Below are 19,886 nucleotides of genomic sequence, written 5' to 3'. Positions count from 1 at the left end.
AGTGCCACTCTGTTACTGTCATTGAAAAATCCATTTCAAAGAAAGTTGTCTAGGAACGCTCGCCCTTAGTGACACATGGTGTACCTTCATTTTCGTGATCTTCACGAAACAATGACCTCTTTCGTCCAACTAAGAGAGATTTAATTGCAAAAATTTTATACTAAAAGAAAACAAAATCAAAAGTTGCACACAAAATTGGAAAAACATTTAAATTGGGAGCGTTTATGTGCATATTTCTAATCAAAATCCATATAAAAACACGAAGAACAGCGCCACCATCATCATCTCAAAAGCTCTGGAAGTAGCAGTGTTGTAGAAGAAAAACTGGAAAACCCTTAAAAAGACGCCTCTAAAGCTAATCTTTGCGGTTGGTGCTTCCCTCTCTCATTATTCTTTGCCCACTTCTTCACTCTTCTTTCTTTCCAATTCTTGCTGTGAAAATGACTAAGTAAAAGCTTCTTGGAATCATTGTTTCAGATAAAGAAGGGATCACCCTGGCATTGAAATTGGGGGATTTTAGTGGGTTAGTGATGAAATACGAACTTGTCGGCAATTTCACATGGACCCACATTCAATAATGCCCTAAACAAATCCTCTTCTCTTCATTCCATACGCTTCATTCACTGTCCCATGTGCTACCTCCGTCGATATCTGCTGGCACACATTCATTCTATTCGTGTTATCTTTTTCTTCTTCTCTCTCTCTGTTTCAAACCCTCCATGTGGAAATTGCAGCACATAACGAGCGATTTACTGTTTGGAGGAGGCTTCAATCCAATGAATGAACTGTTGAAGCTATGAATCTATGACCCATTTGTAAAATTATCTTTCTCTTTCTTTGTTCTTTAGCTTTCCATGGATCCTCGCACTCGTTTGAATCATGCTCTGTTTCAGCTCACTCCCACTAGAACCAGGTTCTTATCGATTTAACTCGCGGTTAATTTATCTGGGGTTTGGGGATTTTTGTTTTTGTCATCTGGGTTTTGTTCTGATTTTGATTTCTTTGGTGTTTTTACTTGTTTCTTGAAGATGTGAACTGGTTATCTCAGCTAATGGTGGTGCTACTGAGAAACTGGCATCTGGGCTTCTTCAGCCATTTATCTCCCACCTCAAATGTGCTCGAGATCAGATTTCTAAAGGGGGTTACTCCATTACTCTTCGCCCTATTGCAGGATCAAACGCTTCTTGGTTCACTAAGGGCACTCTTCAGAGGTTATTTGTTCTTCTCTTCGTTATGAAGATTATTAGAATTAGAATTCAGAGTTTTGGGTTTGATCCAAGCTTTAGCATGAACTCTTTTGTGGATTTGTTGATACAGATTTGTGAGATTTGTAAGCACACCAGAGGTTCTTGAGAGATTTGTTACCATAGAAAAGGAGATTGTGCAGATCGAGAATTCTATGTCCACAGATGCTGAAGGTATTGCTTAAGGGTCTATTGATACTGCAATGAGCTTGTCCTTGGATAACTTGAGCTATTTAGATTCTTTGTGATTCTTAGAATGCTTTCATTTAGATTTAACTATGTTTGATGCATCTTATGGTGTTTGAAATCGAATTTTCAGAAAACGCAACAGTTGCTGATTGGAACTCGAAACGATCGAGCCCAACGCAGCGGGTAAGTTGTTTGTTTTGTGATTCCCTGGAGCTGCTATGTCTTATGGTTGTTCATGCAGTAATGTTGGAGCGTTTATTGTGATGAGGGGAGAACAGGTGAAGGGCGATTTGGATGATATTAACGACGATGCTACATTGAAGGACAATCCCAAGTAATATTAGTGTTTGTATTATTCGTAGCTAATTTAGGATGTGTTTTAGATTTGATAATGTCATTTCTCTAATGCACTGAATTTCAGTAATGGGTAATCTACAGGATCCGTCTTCAACGTGTTTTAGAAACTCGAAAGGCTGTGCTACACAAAGATCAAGCAATGGCTTATGCTCGTGCTTCGGCTGCGGGATATGAGATGGATTATATTGAGGATCTTATAGCTTTTGCTGAGGCTTTTGGAGCTTCACGTTTGAGGTATGGATTTGGCATTCATGGGCTATGATTGACCAAAATGATTTGGTTTTTGATTGAAAGAGACGGACACAACGTCACACCCCGCTCCTGACTACCCTACCTGTAATGATCCTAGCCCACTGCTAGCAGATATTGTCCTCTTTGGGCTTTTCCTTTCGAGCTTCCTCTCATAATGTGCAATGTCGACATAATGTGCCACACCCTGGCCGAGACTACCCTACCAACTCAGTACAAGTTGAGACTTGACAATAGATTCCATTGCCCACTCGGGGTCTACTGTCGTCACAGCTCATCCTCGGTTGGTAGTGTGAGATCCAACATCAATTGGAGAGAGGAACAAGTGCCAGCGAGGACGCTGGGCCCCGAATGGGGGTGGATTGTGAGATCCCACATCAGTTAGGGAGGGAAACGGAACATTCCTTATAAGGGTGTGGAAACCTCTCCCTAGCAGACACGTATTAAAGCTGTGAGGCCAATAGTGATACGTAACAAACCAAAATAGACAATATTTGATAGCGGTGGACCTTGGGCTTTTACAAATGGTATCAGAGCTAGACACCAGGCAGTGTGTCAGCGAGGACGCTGGCCCCCCAAGGGGGGGTGGATTGTGAGATCCCACATCGGTTGGAGAGGGAAACGAAATGCTTATAAGGGTGTGGAAACCTCTCCCTAGCAGACGCGTTTTAAAGCCGTGAGACTAACATCGATACGTAACGACCCAAAGCGGACAATATCTGTTAGCGGTGGACTTGAGCTTGAGTTGTTACACGAATGATGAATAGAACATCAAGCGATCCACTATCTGTTTGCTTCTTCATTCACCTGTTTGGCTTCCCTTTTCCTTTTTCAAGGGATTGTTTGTTTGGAATAGTTAGATAAAGAATCTAAGTATTATAATTTGGCTGATTTAGGGAAGCATGTATAAATTTTATGGACTTATGCAAGCGAAAGAACGAAGACAAGCTCTGGATAGATGAAATAGCAGCTATGCAGGCGTTCTCTCAGCCAGCATTTTCGTACTCAGAAACTTCTGGTATCGTACTAGCTGGTGAAGAGAACGAATCTAACGTCAATGCTCATGTATCAAAATCTGATTCGTCAGCAAGTCAAGGAAGTTCAGAGAACAATCAAGGTATGATATACTATGAATCTACTACATATGTGCGGTTTTTGCTGCCTATATTCACGTATAAACTATACTCTAGTACATTGTTTGAAACTCGATATCTGTTCCACCTAGTACATTGATTCTATATATTCAGTATGTATGAGATCCCACATCAGTTGGAGAAGGGAACGAAGCATTCCTTATAAGGGTGTGGAAACCTCTCCCTAGAAGATGCATTTTAAAACCGTGAGGCTGACGGCGATACGTAACGGGTAAAAGCTGACAATATCTGCTAGCGGTGGGCTTGTGTGTCTATTTTTCCAAAAACTGGTTCTTGGTTTTGGAGTGTTCTCTTATGATGAGAAAGAAAGACGTGCTTGTGTAGAGGGATGGCTTATCGATTTCGTTTCATATGGTAAAAAATACGCAGATGGTAGCCTTCCGAAATCAGCACAGATGTCGATGAATGGGAAAGCTCAAGTGCCAACGACGTGGCCTAATCATCCTCAATATATGCACAACTTTCAAGGTCCATTATATCCTCCATATCAAGGATATCTTTTCCCCGGAATGCAGATGCCGCCGCCGTATTACCCAGGGAATATGCAGTGGCCATCAAATGCCGAGGACTTGAGTCTTGCTTCCGACCGAGAGCCTGGCGGTCATAGGAGTTCTAAATCTCGTAGGAGCAAGAAGAAACATTCACATAAGGAGAGAACTTCAGAACAAGAAGCAACTACAGAGTCTGGTGAATCCAGTGTCGACAGTGAATCGGACGAACAATCTTCAGATGATAAAGAGCAATACTCAACGGAAAAGATACGTAAGAAAAAGCATGGCAAGAAATCTTCAAGAACGGTCGTTATACGTAATATTAACTACATAACGTCAAAGAGGAATGGCGAAAAGGGTAGCCACTCAGAGGATGATTCATCCGACGAGGGTGAGTTTATTGATGGCGATTCCATCAAACAGCAGGTAGAGGAAGCTGTTGGGACGTTGGAGAGAAGACATAAGTCAACCGGTCGACACCAAAAGAAACAAAATGGCTATGACAATGCAGATGGCTTAAATGATTCTGCAGAACGGGAGACTAACGGTATATCGAACAATTCAGAGGGAGAAAAGATCAGTAGCCCATGGGATGCTTTCCAGAATCTTCTTATGAGCGAAAGGGAGCCGGAAAAGTCTCGTGAATTTCCCTCTGTTCAGGATCAAGACGGTCACGAGGGGAGGTCACCTATGCTAAACTTAGAATCAGAGAGAGCACCGAGACAACGTGAAGTTTCGAGTGATTCTTTCGTCGTGACAGACAGGAGTTCGGGTAATGAAGGGAGAACACATATCGAAAATTTTGAAGCTGGTTATGTTGCCAACCCAATTAATAGAAGGAGAGAAAGCACATATGAAGAGTTATTGTATTCACAAAGAGGTGGAGAATCAGGGAGCTATGTGCATTCCACTGCGTCCGATTTCACCAATGTGTCGTCCAGAATGAAAACGCAAACAGAAGGCGATTGGTTCGTCAGCAATCCGACTAATAAATCAGAAAATCAGTGTCAAAACGTCTGTCCCAGAGTTTACGACACCGACTTCTCTTCATCGGCTCAAGACCATTTGTATTCAGAGAAAAACAAGAAAGATGTGTTGGCTGATGACTCTTTCATGATTCAGCCTCGACCATTAGTAGATGACCAATCCGACTTTCAATCTAGACGAGACATAAGCATGGTGTCGGACATTGTTGGGGATGCCGAAAATGAGTATGTCAAACAAGAAACCTCAAGAGACGAAAAGCCTGCAACTCTCGGTGTCAGTGAACCGGATGACCTTTACATGATGCTTGATCGTGATATAGCTACAGAGCCCACGGTAGCATCTTGGAGCCCAGAAATGGACTACGAAAATAATTTTTCAACCATAGCGAAGAGTAAGCACAGTGATATCGAAGCCGATGACGGTGGGGACAAGAGTAATAAAAATAAAGAATCTGGGGGCAAAGTTCCAAGTAAAGAAGCCAGATCCAAATCCTTGGGAGGACCTCTAGCTAAGGGAAAATATGACGTTCAATCACGAACACGAAAACCGCTTTCTGGAAGCAGAACTACCGTCCCGAAGAGCAAATTCGAGAAGGTATTCGGTTTTCTTGCCTTTTCGCACCTGCATTCGGTTGAAATCTCCGGGCAGGTTTTCTAACTACTTTTGTTTTCGTTTTCGTGTTTGTCGCAATATTCAGGAAGAAGAGACGAGAAAGAGAATGGAAGAGTTGGCGATTCAACGCCAGAAACGAATTGCTGAAAGGAGTTCTAAGCCTGGTGTAACCAAGATTGAGAAGCAAAAAAGCCAATCCCTGGTCCAAGAAGCCAAGAAGTCACCTAAGCCTGTACTTAGGAGTTCGACGATAGATCGACTTGCAACGGCTCGTACACCTCAGAAGGTATCTGCAACTCAATCACCATCGAGTCAACCAAAAAAGCCGACCTCGAGAGCGAATGGCATTACCTCATCAGAAAAGTTCCCTAAATCTGACAGTAAGAAACTTATCTCGAACAAAGTAAAACCTTCTGATTTAAAACACGAGCACAAGAAATTGATTATGGCACTTTCTTCTGATTCTTATGGCCAGACAACAATGGATGGCAAGGAAGACGTAGTAGCATTGCCAGCTGAGTCGGCAGTACCGAACGCAACTCAACCAATCGAGAACGTCATCGATGATATCAAAGTTATCGAGGAGGTACGTACTACCCATTCAGTCGAAAAAAATGATGAAACTTTTATTACTCAAGGCAATGATAGTTCAAACGACAAGGTTATCGATTTATCTAAAGCACCTTTAGTTCTTAATGAAGAAAAAATCGTTTCTAACGGTCACAACGAACATGCTTTGAAAAAGATGGTCGATTTTGCGGTGTTGTCTGATAAAGCCTTAGGTCCTGTAATCTTGAATACTGGTTTAGCCACACCCGAAATTTCCGAGATCAAAATCTCGACTCCTCCCTCAACTAACGAGATGGTCTCGGAGTACTCAACACACTCGAGGAAGAAATGGATTAGTGATGAAAACTCTTCCAAAGCACCTAAGGGGTTTAGAAAGCTACTTTTTTTCGGACATAAAAGCCGAAACACCGCCTTGGATTGATCCATCGACCTCTTTATTCTCTTGTTAAGTCGATTCTGTGCTATAGGGGACGATTGTGTCGAGTTCTTTGTTGAGATTGAGTTGTTGAATAAAATTGTTTGTTTATTCTGCAGATAATACGTGAGTGATGACTGAGATGAAGAAAATAGGATGATTCTTATACTTAATAAGGCCATGGATGATCCTGCCATGTTTGTATTTTGTGTTGTAATTTATATTGTTTCATTTTTTTGCTATTGGATTTGTAAAAAGTGATGTTTTCTCTCTTTTTTTTTTTTTTGTTTATTCTGTTTGTATAATTTTATTTATGTTCATAGTTATGTTTTTAATTCAAACAGTCTCTCAAAATAATCACTTTCTGCTTCGCTCATCTTCGCTCATCGTTCATCGTTCATAGTTCATCCATTAGAGTGAAGGGCAAGCTTCAATTAGCTTGTTCATTGTTCATATTTGATCTTCACCCCATCAGGATCCCAACCCAATACACACATCATTGGTGGGTTTGCTTGTTCGTGGGTCGATAATGAATGCCTACCACACCAAGTGCCTAACCATGTTCGGCGACGAACCTCCTCGTGCAAAACTTTGAGGAAGGGAGTTTTTAGTGCAAGTGTATGTTGAGGATGGTTGAAGTCGTGGCTAATTAAGGAGAAGATCATGGGTATATAAGTGAGAGATATAAGACATTTCGGGAAAATCAAAAGCAAAGCTGTGTAAATTTATGCTCAAAGTTGACAATATCATACCACGAGGGTCGTTGTGATTCCTGTATTCTTCTTTTGGTGCTCTTCTTATGGCCCAATACAAGGTCCTATTTGGTTCTCATTTAGAGGGAATACTCTAAAACTACAAAGGGGGCATTTGGCCTATGGGTTTGGGTTCTAAAAGCGGATAATATCTATAATGATGATCTTGAGCTATTAAAAATGGTATCAGAGCCTGACACCAATTGGAGATGCCAACGAGGATTCTATGCCTCCAAAGGGGTAGAGAAGGGTAGATTATAAGATCCCACATCAGCTGGAAACTTGTTCCTAATATATACGTTTTAAAACCGTGAGGTTAATGGCATGAGACTGATGACGATACGTAACAGGCCAAAACGAACAACATTTTTCTTTTAAGCTTTTCTTAGTCATCCTATCATCATAGTCGTTCTCATTTAGATGTGATTTTGGTTCATTCATGTACCCCAATTACTCGGGTGGTACAACCATAATAAGCAATTCACTTCAGAGAATTCGGAAAGGTTAACGTGTAAAAAGACGCTATTAATAAGATTTATCCAAATAAACTAAATTATTAGCTCATGAATAAATTAATACTATAATCACAATCACAATGAAACTTTTTTTCATATGTTAGATTATGGTTAGCAACTCCCAAATAATTGTTACACATATTATAATATAAATGTAGCATCTATTAGCTTGATTCATTATTGAATCTTATTAATAACATATAATTTTTTTTTGTCTTTCATATTTTGAACACGTTCATCTTTTCTTTTAGAACACGTTTGATTCTCTCCTTAGTAGACGCATATTAAAACCGTGAGGCTAACGGTAATACGTAAAGAGTCAAAACGGACAATATCGGCTAGCGGTAAGCTTGAGTTGTTACAAATGATATCAGAGCTAGACACTGAGCAATATGTCAATGATGACACTAACTCCTAAGGGGGATTGTGAAATCCCACATCGGTTGGAGATGGGAATGAAACATTGTTTATAAGGGTGTGAAAATCTCTCCCTAGTAGACACGTATTAAAATCGTGAGGCTGACAGTAATATCTAACGAGTCAAAGCGGATCATATCGACTAGCGGTGAACTTGGATTGTTACAAATGGTATCTGAGTCAGACACTGGACAGTGTGCCAGCGATGACATTAGGCTCCAAGGGGGATTGTGAGATCCCACCTTGGTTGTTGGAGAGGAGAATGAAACATTCCTTATAAGGGTGTGAAAGAGTCAAAGCCGGCTGTTATAAATGATATTAGAGCCAGACAGCTGATGGTGTGCTAGCGATGACTAGGTCCCCAAGAGGGGTGAATTGTGAGATCACACGTTGATGAGAAGGAGAAAAAAATATTCCTTAAAAGGATGTGGAAATCTCTCTCTAACATACGTGTATTAATATTGTGAGGCTAATAGTGACGGCTTGGGTTTGTTTCTTCTAATTTAATGCCCAAAACAGAGAACCACAAACCGCACATGGGCGCAGCCCCTCATCACAACATCGCCATCTCCCACATGCGCTCAACTTTCCCTCCGTCTCATCCAAATCCTCACTTTCTTTAATCTTTATATCTCCAAAGAACACATCTTTCACTTCCATTTCTATATTCTCCAATTCCCTCAACAACTACTCACATTATTGCCGATTCTTGTGGCCATTCATGGACATGGGTAATGTTTCTTTAAGCCCCTTTCTTTGTTTTTTTTTAATAAGTTGTTCTTTGCTGAAACTTCTTTGGGATTGTCTGAATTTGAGAACCAGCTCAATGGGGTTGGCCTAAACGTGTAGAAAACAATGCAGGGGTAGATTTAGACAGCTTTGAATTGAATAACATATTTGTTTCACACGCTCGTTCGTGGGCGTGGCGGGTGTGAACACCACATGTTTGATGAAATGCCTGAACCAAAATTTTATTTGAATTTTGTTTCTTTTACAGCTTGGGTGGCTCTGCAAATCAACTGTTTGTTTAGGGATTGTGAAATGGGACTATTTGGGAGCAGCTATAAAGAGACCCTAATGTTATGGGGCTTTGGGAAATGATTGGTTTAGGGTCTGTCACAGATTCTTGGCTCTTTGAATTTGGACAACAAACTGGTGTTCTCAAAAAGATGCATTGTCTTGGTACAATGAGGCAAGAACTTGGCTTAGGAATAGAAAATTTTTAGTGGAAATTTATTATTAGAGAGAAAAAAAAAATACATAAATGGTAACCGCCCAAGCCTACAACTTGTTCCTCTCTTTGAGATTTCACAATCCACCTCTCTTAAGGGTCACGTTCTTGGCACACCACCCAGTATCTAGCTCTGATACCATTTGTAACAGCTTAAGCCCACCGCTAGCAGATATTGTCTGCTTTGACTCATTACATATCACCGTCAGCTTTATGGTTTTAAAACGTATCTGCTAGGGAGAGGTTTCCACACTCTTATAAGAAACGTTTTGTTCTTGTCTCCAACTGATGTGAGATCTCACAATTCATTAAGAATAAATCTTTGCGATGATACAATGGAAACTCGATCCTCACAAATTTCCTGTAAAGATTCATTGAACATTTGATCCCCACGAACTATTCGAGAGAAATCTATGCTCCAATCTTTGTAAAATTAAATGTGGGTGGAGACAGGGACAAGGAAGACATCCTCGACCTCAACCTACTCTATAAACATCTCTAATTTTTTCTGAGCTAGGGATAATCATTTTAACCCTAATATATATATTTAAAATCACAAAATAAAAATAACAAAAATTAAAATTAAATGACAATAAAATAAAGACATTCTCTAAGCATTTATTTATTTTTTAAATAATAATATTATTTGTTACATAAGAGCAATTATTGAAAATTTAATCTTACCATTGACCTAATGAAATTTGGTTTTTAAAAAGAAAAAAAAAAAGAATTAAAGCTTGACCAGAAAATCATATAATATATATATATATAAAAGTAAATTCTTTTATTGTGATATTTTAAAGGTAATACAGGCTGTTTGGAATCAAGGCACGAGGATTTTATTGATATCAAATGGTATTTTTCTTGCAAAATAATAAAATATATATTTGAATTATTAATCGTAATTTAATAATTAATTATTGATAATTAAGAAGCATCCAAAGACAATGTCTATAGATAGTGGGAAGGAGGATTCATATAATTAATGGATTGTTTTATTTCTAATTCAACCAAAAAAAAAAAAAAGTGTTTTTAATTTTTTATTTTAGAAATATTTCTGAGTATGATTCTTCCAGAAGCTACAACTAATTGGCACATTTCTAACATCAAATTGTTTAATTTCAACTCCATAATTATTTCAATTATTTTGCGTTAAGTTTGAAATTAAATTATAGAGTTATCGTTGAATAAAGTTTATAATCTAACCCAACTCTCTGTACTTTAGAAATACTTTGGAGCTTCGAGAGACGATGAGACTTAAGAGTCTAGAGAAACGAGAGGTAGAGAGAGAGGAAGAGAACGTGAGAGATTATAGATGGAGAGAGTGTAAGAGACGAGTGAGGGAGTGTGTCAAAGACGTAAAGAGTCGAGAGAGACGAGACTCAAAAAGTATGACGATAGTTGAAAGAGGCAGACAAGCGAAACAAGACCCCAAAATGGTCAAGAGATGCGAGCATGAAAGATAGAGTTTCGGAGTTGGAAAGAATCGAGAGCGGTACGACTTGAGAGGGACGTAGATGGTCGAGAGAGAGCACGAGAGTTAGATCGAAAAAATATATAACATAAATTTATTTTGAATTCGAGTTAAACTAACAAAAAAAATTTCTTATAACCCATAAATCGAACTTCTATCTAAAAATGTAAGTTTAAAAACGGTCAAATGGAAGTCGAACGGGTAAAAGGAACTCATGCATGCTCATCCACGCAACCATGAACAGATAGTCATACGCATGGGGAGGAAGTACGTGTGTTCTTCATGCAACATGTGGTGCACGCGAATAAGTTCATTTGCGTCAGTTCAAGTCAGTGCAACACTTTGACTCGGGTTATGTGAGGGTAATCGAGTTGGATCTTCTTGACACGTATCTTGTTTGTGTTTGACGTGTAACTCTATTCCTTTTACGACATGTGTCTACCTCATTGCCTGATGCGTATCTCTTCTTGTTGTTGACACTCATCTCCTTCCCCTAGCCTAACATGTGTCCGTTAGCGATTAATCCTCCTCAAGTTTTCTACAAAATTTGGTCGGATTTTCAGTCAGTTTCGATTTATTCCTAATTTCTTTGGATTTCCATAACTTTTCCTACGAAACTCGAATCAATTTGATTTATTCACCAAAGGTGTAGAGTTATAATCCATCTATACAACGCAAATATTTTTCTCATAATTTAGGGCAACAAAAACGTCATTTTATGATCCAAATTAACTCTGATTTCCTAAAAAAAAATCTTCAACAACAAAAAATGTCAAGACAAGAAGATAACGTGATCATTGTAAGAGGTATCTCAAAGTAAAGTCTTAAACAAATACGTTGAACGAACACATTTTTACTTTTTAACTTGATTGATCTCGGGATGATTATGCGATTTGATTCTACAGTTTCACTTTTTAATATTCACGATCCAAAGAACCACCAATGGATTAACAATAGCTTTACCATAATATCTTTGAGCGTTCTTTATTATTATTATTATTATTATTATTTTAAATTTGAGCTAAAACGATTCATGTCTCGAACACTCTACTGATCCAACTCAATATGTACCGTTTAAGTTGACTTATAAACTTATTTTAGTTAGATTATTTTTACTTATTATAGTTGGATTTAATTATATTCCTTATCTAAGTAGAGTCGCTCAATTCAACCCAAAAAATTTATAATTTGATTGGGTTGAGTTTATTATTGTTTAGATTAAGAAAATATATAATCCAAACAAATAGATTAAGTGTAAAAATATTTCAACCCGATCCAGTCTAAGCTACACTATCAAAGTTTCCGAATATCAAGATGTTCTTTGGATGAACGGTACAAACAAATATCTAATGGAATTAAAAAATCACCCAATCAAAATGAATGCTATTGACTTTTGTTTTCATGCAAGGACAACATTTATGCTATCCCCACTCTACCCATTCCCCTCCAAACCCCTGTTTTTGTACTCATTTCACATAACCCCTAACTCGAGATCAGCATTTCCCGTCTCGGTAGCTCGGTTCCAAATTCAATGCTTCTTTGCTTTCTATGGTCGAACCTATGTTGAGCTTCGAAAATGGTGTAGTTTTATTGTATAAGTACGAAAAACGATGCAAATTTCGAGAGAGATATATTATCATTTTACGATATGAACGATGTAAATACGAACCGGGAGTCGGGGAGGAAAGTAATGAGGGTTTGATAGAGAGAGAGAGAGAGATAAATATTGCATGGAAGCATTGATAAGATGGTCCCTAAAGGAGTTATAGCCATGGGGTGTCACCTTCGGTTACCAGTAATGGGCTGGACAGCTTCAGGACGGTTGGGAGTACACTAACTTGTTCGCCATTATAGCTTCTACATTTGTGCTCTTTCCACCTCTACTTTTTCTTGGGCTTCCCAAGAGCCCATTTCTTTATGTTTTTTTCGGTCTCGCCGACGTCGTACCTTCACACCCGAGATGCTCACAATGTAAGTCAACACTTCTATGATTTAGGGACTCGAGAACGGAACAAAAGATGGGAGGACTCAACTGTCTTTCGAAAAAGGATGCTCTTATGTTGAAGAAGAGACAATTATCTCACTTATAAACATATCTGTGCAAGATTAAATATATGACAAAGCTACTACAGCGGCAGAGTAGAACAAAGCATTTCTGATTAAGATGTAAAAACCTCCCCTTAATAGATGCAAGGCTGATTGGGATACGTAATGGGCTAAAGCGAACAATATCTACTAGTAGTGGGTTTGGGTTGTTACAAAGGATATCAGAGCCAGACAATGGGCGGTGTGCTAACAAACATTTCTTGGGTTGTTAAATCCCACATCGGTTGGAGAGGGAAACCAAACATTTCTTATAAAAGTGTGAAATCCTCTCTTCAGTATACGCGTTTTAAAATCATGAGGTTGATAATTATATGTAACGGACTAAAGCGGACAATATCTACTCGCAGTGGACTTGGGTTGTTACAAGTTGAGACTACTGAAGCCCATCACTGTCGAGCTTAGAAACTACACACATACAAACACAAAACTTTTCAAATTTTACAAAGATGATAAGTTGAACTTTACTCGAGTTGATATTGAAATACCTTTTGTAATTAAAAATGAGTTTTTTTGCTTTAATGGAAGTCAACTAAATGCTTCTAAAGGGATTTTGTTTAATTTAGTGTATGAAATATACTCAAGAGTGATGAGAGTAAAAGGGAGAAAGTTCATAACAAAACCTCAAAAGAATCAATGGGAAGATATTTCCTTAGTGTTTACAAAAAAAGACAAAAGCAATGTTCATTAGGAAATGAACTTAAAAAAATATAGAGAATGGGTATGAGAATTGAGAAGAAGAGAAGCTCTGCTTTGGTTGGTTTAGTACACAGTAAAACTGTTGGGTTCTTCATTTCCAAATCACTTTTTGCTCTCAATTTTTTTAATGCACAAATTCTAATTGCCTGTTTTTGAAAAGAAATGGAAGGATTTGTTAATTGAGGTTCCATGTTCTTGTTCCATAATTCTATGTTTATGGTTGCTTTTACATACCCAGTTGTTCATACTCCAATTTTATTGCTCAATCCCGCATTTCCCATTGCCAAAATCCCAATATTTCTCTGAGTGTCTTCTCTCTGCGTGTGTTGGTTTCTGGGTTTCTTATAGTTCTTCAAACCTCCAATCACAGGCAGCGCTAAATCCAACTCTTTCGCACAACCCCAGCATAGGGCTTCGTTCCCCCTTCGCCTTTCTCGACCTCTTTTGTTGGATCCGACTAACGAAGCTTAAAATCTTTTACATAATACTTCCATGTTCTTCCTTGTCCGATCCCTTTAAATTCCTCTCTCTTCTTGTATTTCCCCTTTTCTTTTTTCTTCGTTTCGTCCCTCTCTGTGTTTTTGATTCTTATTGGGGAATACCCATTTCATTTCAAGGGCTGATTGATTGATTGATTTAGCGAACCCCATCTCTGATCCGATCGTTTTTGGGGCATTTTCCATTGAGATGGCAATGCCCTTTGAATGATGAACAAATCCGTGAACGAAGACGACGAAGAAGAGTGTTTCTACGAGACCCTTGATCGCATTGCCTCCTCATGTTCTTGTTCCACTTCCAATTCCGATGACGATAGAGATTCGAACGCGAACTCCCCCAATTATGATTCCGAGCATCCTTTTCCAATACCCAAATTCCCAATGGCTGTTTCCAACTACGATATTTGGATCTCCGAGCCAGCCTCTGTGTTGGAACGCCGTGGTCGTCTTCTTCGAGAAATGGGTCTTAGCGGTGACCCTTCTCTCTCTCGGTCTAATACGACTTTGGAATTGGATCATAGAGAAAAGGGTGCTGCCGATTTTGGTCGATCGGCGTCGTCGGAGTATTTGAGTCGTCAACGACAGCTTCCCCCTGTCATCATTCGCTCGAAATCGGATGGTTCGGCTGATTGTAACAGGAACACGAGCTATTCACAAGCTTCCGGCAGTGATGCTGATAATCAGTGTAATTATTCGTCGTCTATTACTTCTCCTTCAATTCTTTCATTTCATTTGGTTGATGAGACCCCCACCACTTCATTTGCAAATAATCGTAATCGTTTAGTTGTTAAGTCCCTAAGCTGCAAGAGCGAGGGAGCTTCATCGGTTGCTTATATTGCTTCACAGCATAAGCCACCTTCTGGGAAAAATTGTAGATGGGCAGATGAGATTCGAAGCGATTCAATGGTTTTGAATACCAATTCTGATCCTAATCAATCGGCATTGTCTCAGAATGGCGAGAATAGACGAGAGATTAGTGAGGATTCGGGTTGTTCTACGAGTGGAATGGTCGATGAGAAAGTCTGCACTATCAAGGATCTTGACAATGGGAAAGAGTTTGTTGTGAATGAGATTAGTGAAAATGGTATGTGGAACAAGCTCAAGGAAGTGGGCACTGGGAGACAGTTGACCATGGAAGAGTTTGAGATGTGTGTTGGGCATTCACCCATTGTTCAAGAACTCATGAGGCGACAGAACGTGGAGGATGGTTGTAATGGTTGTAACGAAAACGTTGATTTAAATGTGAATGGGGATATCGGTAGCGGTTCGAAATTGAAAAAGAAAGGAGGTTGGTTGAAGAGTATAAAGAATGTTGCTAGCACGGTGAAGGGCCAAAAGGAGAGACGTAGCAGTGACGAGAGGGATACTTCATCTGAGAAAGGTGGAAGGAGGTCAAGCTCTGCAACAGATGATAGCCAAGATGTTTCGTTTCATGGACCGGAGAGAGTACGAGTTCGGCAGTATGGAAAGTCAAGTAAAGAATTGTCTGCACTCTACAAGAGCCAAGAGATACAAGCACACAGTGGGTCAATATGGACCATTAAGTTCAGTTTGGATGGGAAGTACCTTGCAAGTGCAGGAGAGGACCGTATCATTCATGTTTGGCAGGTCGTCGAGTCGGAGAAGAAGGGCGAGCTACTGATGGAGAAACCCGAAGAAGGGAATTTGAGTTTCTTACTTACAGCTAACGAATCACCAGAGCCGACTTCATTATCTCCAAATGTGGATAGCCATCATGAGAAGAAGAGAAGAGGGAGATCTTCTATTAGCCGAAAATCAGCGAGCTTGGAGAATGTTATAGTACCTGAGACTGTATTTGGGCTTTCCGAAAAACCCGTCTGTTCATTCGAGGGGCATCTCGATGTCGTGCTTGACCTTTCTTGGTCCAAATCTCAGGTTAGTTTCTATTTGAATATCTATTGGTTTATGTTTAGTTTTCGGCGGTATCGATCTTTTCGACGTGACGTGTGCTGGTTTTTGGTACTCATCATCTTTTGATCCACCTGGTTAAGACTTCTGAAAGTAACTTCCAATGTTTAGAGCTAATTTTAGAGATATTATGTGGACACGTTCGTTCTTACGACATATCGAATGTTTAAACTCAATATTGATTTGACCTGGAGCCCCTAGGCTGGGGCGTTTACTTAGAAGCAGGGCCTAGAAATGGTAGAATGGTATTATGAATATGGTATCATAATGTAGGTAGATTCTTATTTCAAATATTCATGTGATAGACCTGCTACTAAGTCGATATGAATATACTATTAATTATCGATAGATCAAGTGCTTGGTAGGCCAACAACCTAGTGAACTAGGTAGCACACTCGACAAAAGGGGGATCATATCAATGAAATGTACTAAAAGAAAAAATTCGGCCACTGATAAATGCTAAGGTTATATCGTTCACTCGAAACTACAATTCATAAAGTCCACTACTCTGGTAGGAAGAGAAGTCAAAGAGAATCCTAATTACTTGTTTCTCGACGTCCCTTTCTCTTGCAATTTATCGACTTATGTAGTAGTCACCTTTGGTCTTTACTCCTATTTTCGTCGAAGAATGCAAGAATTGAACAACTAATGTATCGCCATCCCGTTAAACAGTGGTAGGCTGTGACAGCTCTACATTAGGAACTTTCTGGCTTTGTTTTGGTGAGCTCTTCTCAAAATATTCTGTCATTATGTTCATACCCTCTCTTTTATTTATGCCAATTGGAGCTTTTTTCCGTAAAGCTCGTTGATTTTGGAAGGATGGCGTATACTCCCCGTTATATTGTCGACCTTCGGTAAAGAAAACCTTAGATGTAAGAATGTGCCTTTTTTTAAGAATGTTTAGCAAATCTGTACCCCTAGCGGCCTGTTCTGACGTAGCTGATTCTAGACCAGCCAATGAAATTGCAGCTACTTCGAAAAAACACAGTCTATTTAGGCAGGGACCGGCTTCCCAGAAAGGTTAATGGCGTAGGAGGTTGAGGTCATCAGATTAATGAAATATTTGTTTGCCACATGAAAAATGGAATAAAGAAAAGAGTGTGGTTGCACTTGGTTTGCTTGGTTATGTGTTTTGGTTAGAGGCTGCATCTTCCGGTGCAGAGTTTTGAAATGCATGTGTAGGCGGCATCTAGGAGTGGGGCACCATCGAGGGGAGTCGAGGCGTCCTTTGAAGCACACGTGCTGTGGCACACCTTGTAATTCTGAAATATGTTTGTGAGATCTCACATCGGTTGGAGAGGAGAACGAAACACCGTTTATAAGGGTGTAGAAACCTCTCCTTAGCCACACGTGTTTTAAAAACCTTGAGGGGAAGCCCGAAAAGAAAAGCTCAAAGAGGACAATATCTGCTAGCGGTGGGCTTGGGACGTTATAATTTTTTTGTTTCGTGAAAGTTTAATATTTTTCGGTCGATTCTAAATCTATTGTTTGAATTGGCTCACTTTAAACTGAATATGCTGTTGATATTGTATTGTGAATCTTTGCTTTCATTTTCCCAGCATTTGCTCTCATCTTCAATGGACAAAACCGTGAGGCTCTGGCACTTGTCAAGCAAATCCTGTTTGAAAATCTTTTCCCACAGTGATTATGGTAAGTTCACTTCCTTTATTTCTCTTGCTTTGTAAGTCTAAGATTATATAACAACGGAAACGAAACCCGAGCGTAATTTGATCATCTAAAATTCCCAAGTTTTCGTATCTTCTATGGTTGCTTCCACTGTCTCATAGCTAATAGCAAGTTTGTTTCTCACGTGTACCGTGCCACAGTAACGTGCATCCAGTTTAATCCTATCGACGATAGATACTTCATTAGTGGATCATTAGATGCTAAAGTTCGTATATGGAGTATACCAGATCGTCAAGTCGTTGATTGGAGCGACTTGCATGAGATGGTGACCGCTGCTTGCTATACGCCTGATGGCAAGGTTGTATAGTTCATAACATTGCCTTGTTTCTATGTATAACTCTTAAGTCCTATTTCTTGCTTAACATGGTTTTGTTTCCCACTGTTAAAGGGTGCTTTGGTTGGTTCTTACAAGGGAAGCTGCCGATTGTACAGTACTTCTGGTATATTATATTTTCTGATTAATGATGTAATCGACCAACCGAATTCTTCCGTTCATCTCGGCATCGACCGAATGATATATATATACTTTTACGATTTTGTTTCAGAGAACAAGATGCAGCAAAAAAGTGAGATAAATCTGCAGAACAAGAAGAAAAAATCTAGTCACAAGAAAATTACTGGATTCCAGGTAATTTTATGGGTTATTTCAGTGTTTCTCTTTTCATATTTTGCCTATATGCGTGTTTAACTACCCCGACTGACTCAACCGAAGCCCGTTGCTGATCATTTCCGATTAACAGTTTGCTCCAGGAAGTTCGTCAGAAGTGCTGATTACATCTGCAGATTCACGCGTTCGAGTGGTCGATGGTGTTGATCTCGTCTATAGGTTTAAAGGTATGGTTGAAGTATAGTTTTTTAAGGGTTGCCTTTTAGAACTTCTAGCAAGTGTGAAAAGTAGAAAACTGTTACGAACGGTCCGGTAAGCTCCTAGAGTCCGAGCACTTCGAGAAGTTGGTTACAGTTTCATTTTTACATGTTAAATCGTCTCGGTGCCTTGTGAACGCTCGATATTGGCGTATGGCTCCACAAGTTATAGTGATAGGATCATTGCCAACAAATATTTGTGTCTCGGTTTATCATTGCTTATAGAATGATCGTTCCTATACCAGTGAGTTGTTGTTATGTGTACTGTTTAAGAGTGTTAAGTTTGTAACAGGGTTCCGAAATACGAACAGCCAAATCTCGGCCTGTCTTTCATCGAACGGCAGGTATGTGATATCAGCGAGTGAGGATTCACATGTGTACATATGGAAGCATGAAGCTGATTCTCGACCCAGTAGGAGCAAGGGAGTGACAGTCGTTCGATCATACGAGCATTTCCACTGTCAAGACGTCTCCGTTGCTATTCCTTGGCCTGGTTTGGGCGACACATTGGAACTTCAAGACGATTATCATGGAGATGACAACACAATCGAAAACCATCTCGACGAAATCTCCTCTGCTAACCATCCTCCTACACCTGTGGAAGTAGCAAACGGCAGCGAGGATTCACTCTCGGCATCTGGTTGCACGAACAGCCCTCTCCACGGAACACTTTCGAGTGCCACCAATAGCTACTTCTTTGACAGAATCTCAGCAACATGGCCGGCGGAAAAGCTGATTGTGAATACTCACAACAACCGTAGTCCTCATTCCAGTGAAATGTTTCAAGGATCATCAGCATGGGGTATGGTGATTGTGACTGCTGGGCTTCGAGGCGAAATCCGAACGTTCCAGAACTTCGGATTTCCAGTTAAGATTTAACGAGGCGTGACATGAAAATATGGAAGCCTCTTAAAACCAGCACCATTGGCATAGATTCATTTGCTCACCAGTGATTGGAATTTATATGTACAGAGACAAATGTTGGGTGAGAATTGTAATGTTGTTAGCAGAATTATAAGTTTGTTCATGTTACCCAGTGCTTGTGCTCGTCAGTCGGGCTGGTCGGGCCAGTCAGGCGGGGCGTTACCGAAAGGCCAGTCCGGTGACGAGTGGCAGGAAAGAGTATAGATTTGTGAAGGAAAGAAGAAAAAAAAAGGAAATTTACAGTAAGAATTTAGCAACAGATGATGTAATTTCTGTAATCGGGAATTGTAGAGTTTTGAGCACTGCGAAAGCTTTATTGAATTGAAAAGGAGGTAAAAAAAAAGGAATTTTTTTTAGTTTGTGAAGGTTGTCAGTAAACCGTAAGAAGCTATATAAACTAAACGGTAAAACTATATTCAGTAAATGACATATAAAGTGTATGTTGTTGTACGATCCTAACATGTCGGAATTTTAATACTCTTAAACTCAGACTAAAAAAAGTAAAAGTAATATAAATGGAATTATTA

At 39.5% G+C, this 19,886-nt stretch overlaps 2 protein-coding genes and 1 long non-coding RNA gene across 4 annotated transcripts; all 3 read left to right on the top strand.

Annotated features, from left to right (window-relative positions):
* The first annotated feature begins 417 nt into the window (after positions 1-417).
* On the top strand, positions 418-6,603 carry LOC111446343 (COP1-interacting protein 7-like). 2 transcript variants are annotated; one of them, XM_023085122.1, is made up of 11 exons: positions 418-913; positions 1,029-1,211; positions 1,318-1,418; positions 1,564-1,616; positions 1,712-1,767; positions 1,872-2,024; positions 2,936-3,156; positions 3,563-5,265; positions 5,369-5,663; positions 5,759-5,869; positions 6,388-6,603. In XM_023085122.1, exons 1-10 carry the CDS (start codon positions 855-857, stop codon positions 5,800-5,802), a joined length of 2,868 nt encoding a protein of 955 aa, XP_022940890.1. In that variant the 5' UTR covers positions 418-854; the 3' UTR covers positions 5,803-5,869; positions 6,388-6,603. The 2 variants fall into 2 exon arrangements, with proteins under 2 accessions (XP_022940890.1, XP_022940891.1); XM_023085123.1 differs by lacking the exons at positions 418-913; positions 1,029-1,211; positions 1,318-1,418; positions 1,564-1,616 and having other exon boundaries at positions 1,720-1,767; positions 1,855-2,024.
* A 1,892-nt stretch (positions 6,604-8,495) lies between these two features.
* LOC111446348 lies at positions 8,496-9,050 on the top strand. Its single transcript, XR_002711052.1, has 2 exons — positions 8,496-8,683; positions 8,950-9,050. It is a non-coding gene; the product is annotated as an uncharacterized LOC111446348 (long non-coding RNA).
* Positions 9,051-13,448: 4,398 nt separating this feature from the next.
* LOC111446344 (WD repeat-containing protein 44-like) lies at positions 13,449-19,612 on the top strand. The gene is made up of 7 exons (XM_023085124.1): positions 13,449-15,852; positions 17,445-17,535; positions 17,712-17,869; positions 17,960-18,011; positions 18,117-18,199; positions 18,312-18,405; positions 18,728-19,612. Exons 1-7 carry the CDS (start codon positions 14,164-14,166, stop codon positions 19,312-19,314), a joined length of 2,754 nt encoding a protein of 917 aa, XP_022940892.1. The 5' UTR covers positions 13,449-14,163; the 3' UTR covers positions 19,315-19,612.
* The last annotated feature ends 274 nt before the right edge of the window (positions 19,613-19,886 follow it).

This window comes from Cucurbita moschata, unplaced genomic scaffold (genome assembly GCF_002738365.1).
Source record: "Cucurbita moschata cultivar Rifu unplaced genomic scaffold, Cmos_1.0 Cmo_Scf00008, whole genome shotgun sequence".
Classification (NCBI taxonomy): Eukaryota; Viridiplantae; Streptophyta; class Magnoliopsida; order Cucurbitales; family Cucurbitaceae; genus Cucurbita; species Cucurbita moschata.
This window is presented reverse-complemented; position numbering and strand designations above follow the sequence as displayed.

Coding starts and splice junctions, on each gene's coding strand:
- LOC111446343 (XM_023085122.1), top strand. CDS start 855: ATGGATCCTCGCACTCGTTTGAATCATGCTCTGTTTCAGCTCACTCCC. Junction 1,617..1,711: donor GATCGAGCCCAACGCAGCGG/GTAAGTTGTTTG, acceptor AGGGGAGAACAG/GTGAAGGGCGATTTGGATGA. Junction 5,664..5,758: donor AAAGTTCCCTAAATCTGACA/GTAAGAAACTTA, acceptor TCTTATGGCCAG/ACAACAATGGATGGCAAGGA.
- LOC111446344 (XM_023085124.1), top strand. CDS start 14,164: ATGATGAACAAATCCGTGAACGAAGACGACGAAGAAGAGTGTTTCTAC. Junction 18,012..18,116: donor CCGATTGTACAGTACTTCTG/GTATATTATATT, acceptor ATTTTGTTTCAG/AGAACAAGATGCAGCAAAAA. Junction 18,406..18,727: donor TCTCGTCTATAGGTTTAAAG/GTATGGTTGAAG, acceptor AGTTTGTAACAG/GGTTCCGAAATACGAACAGC.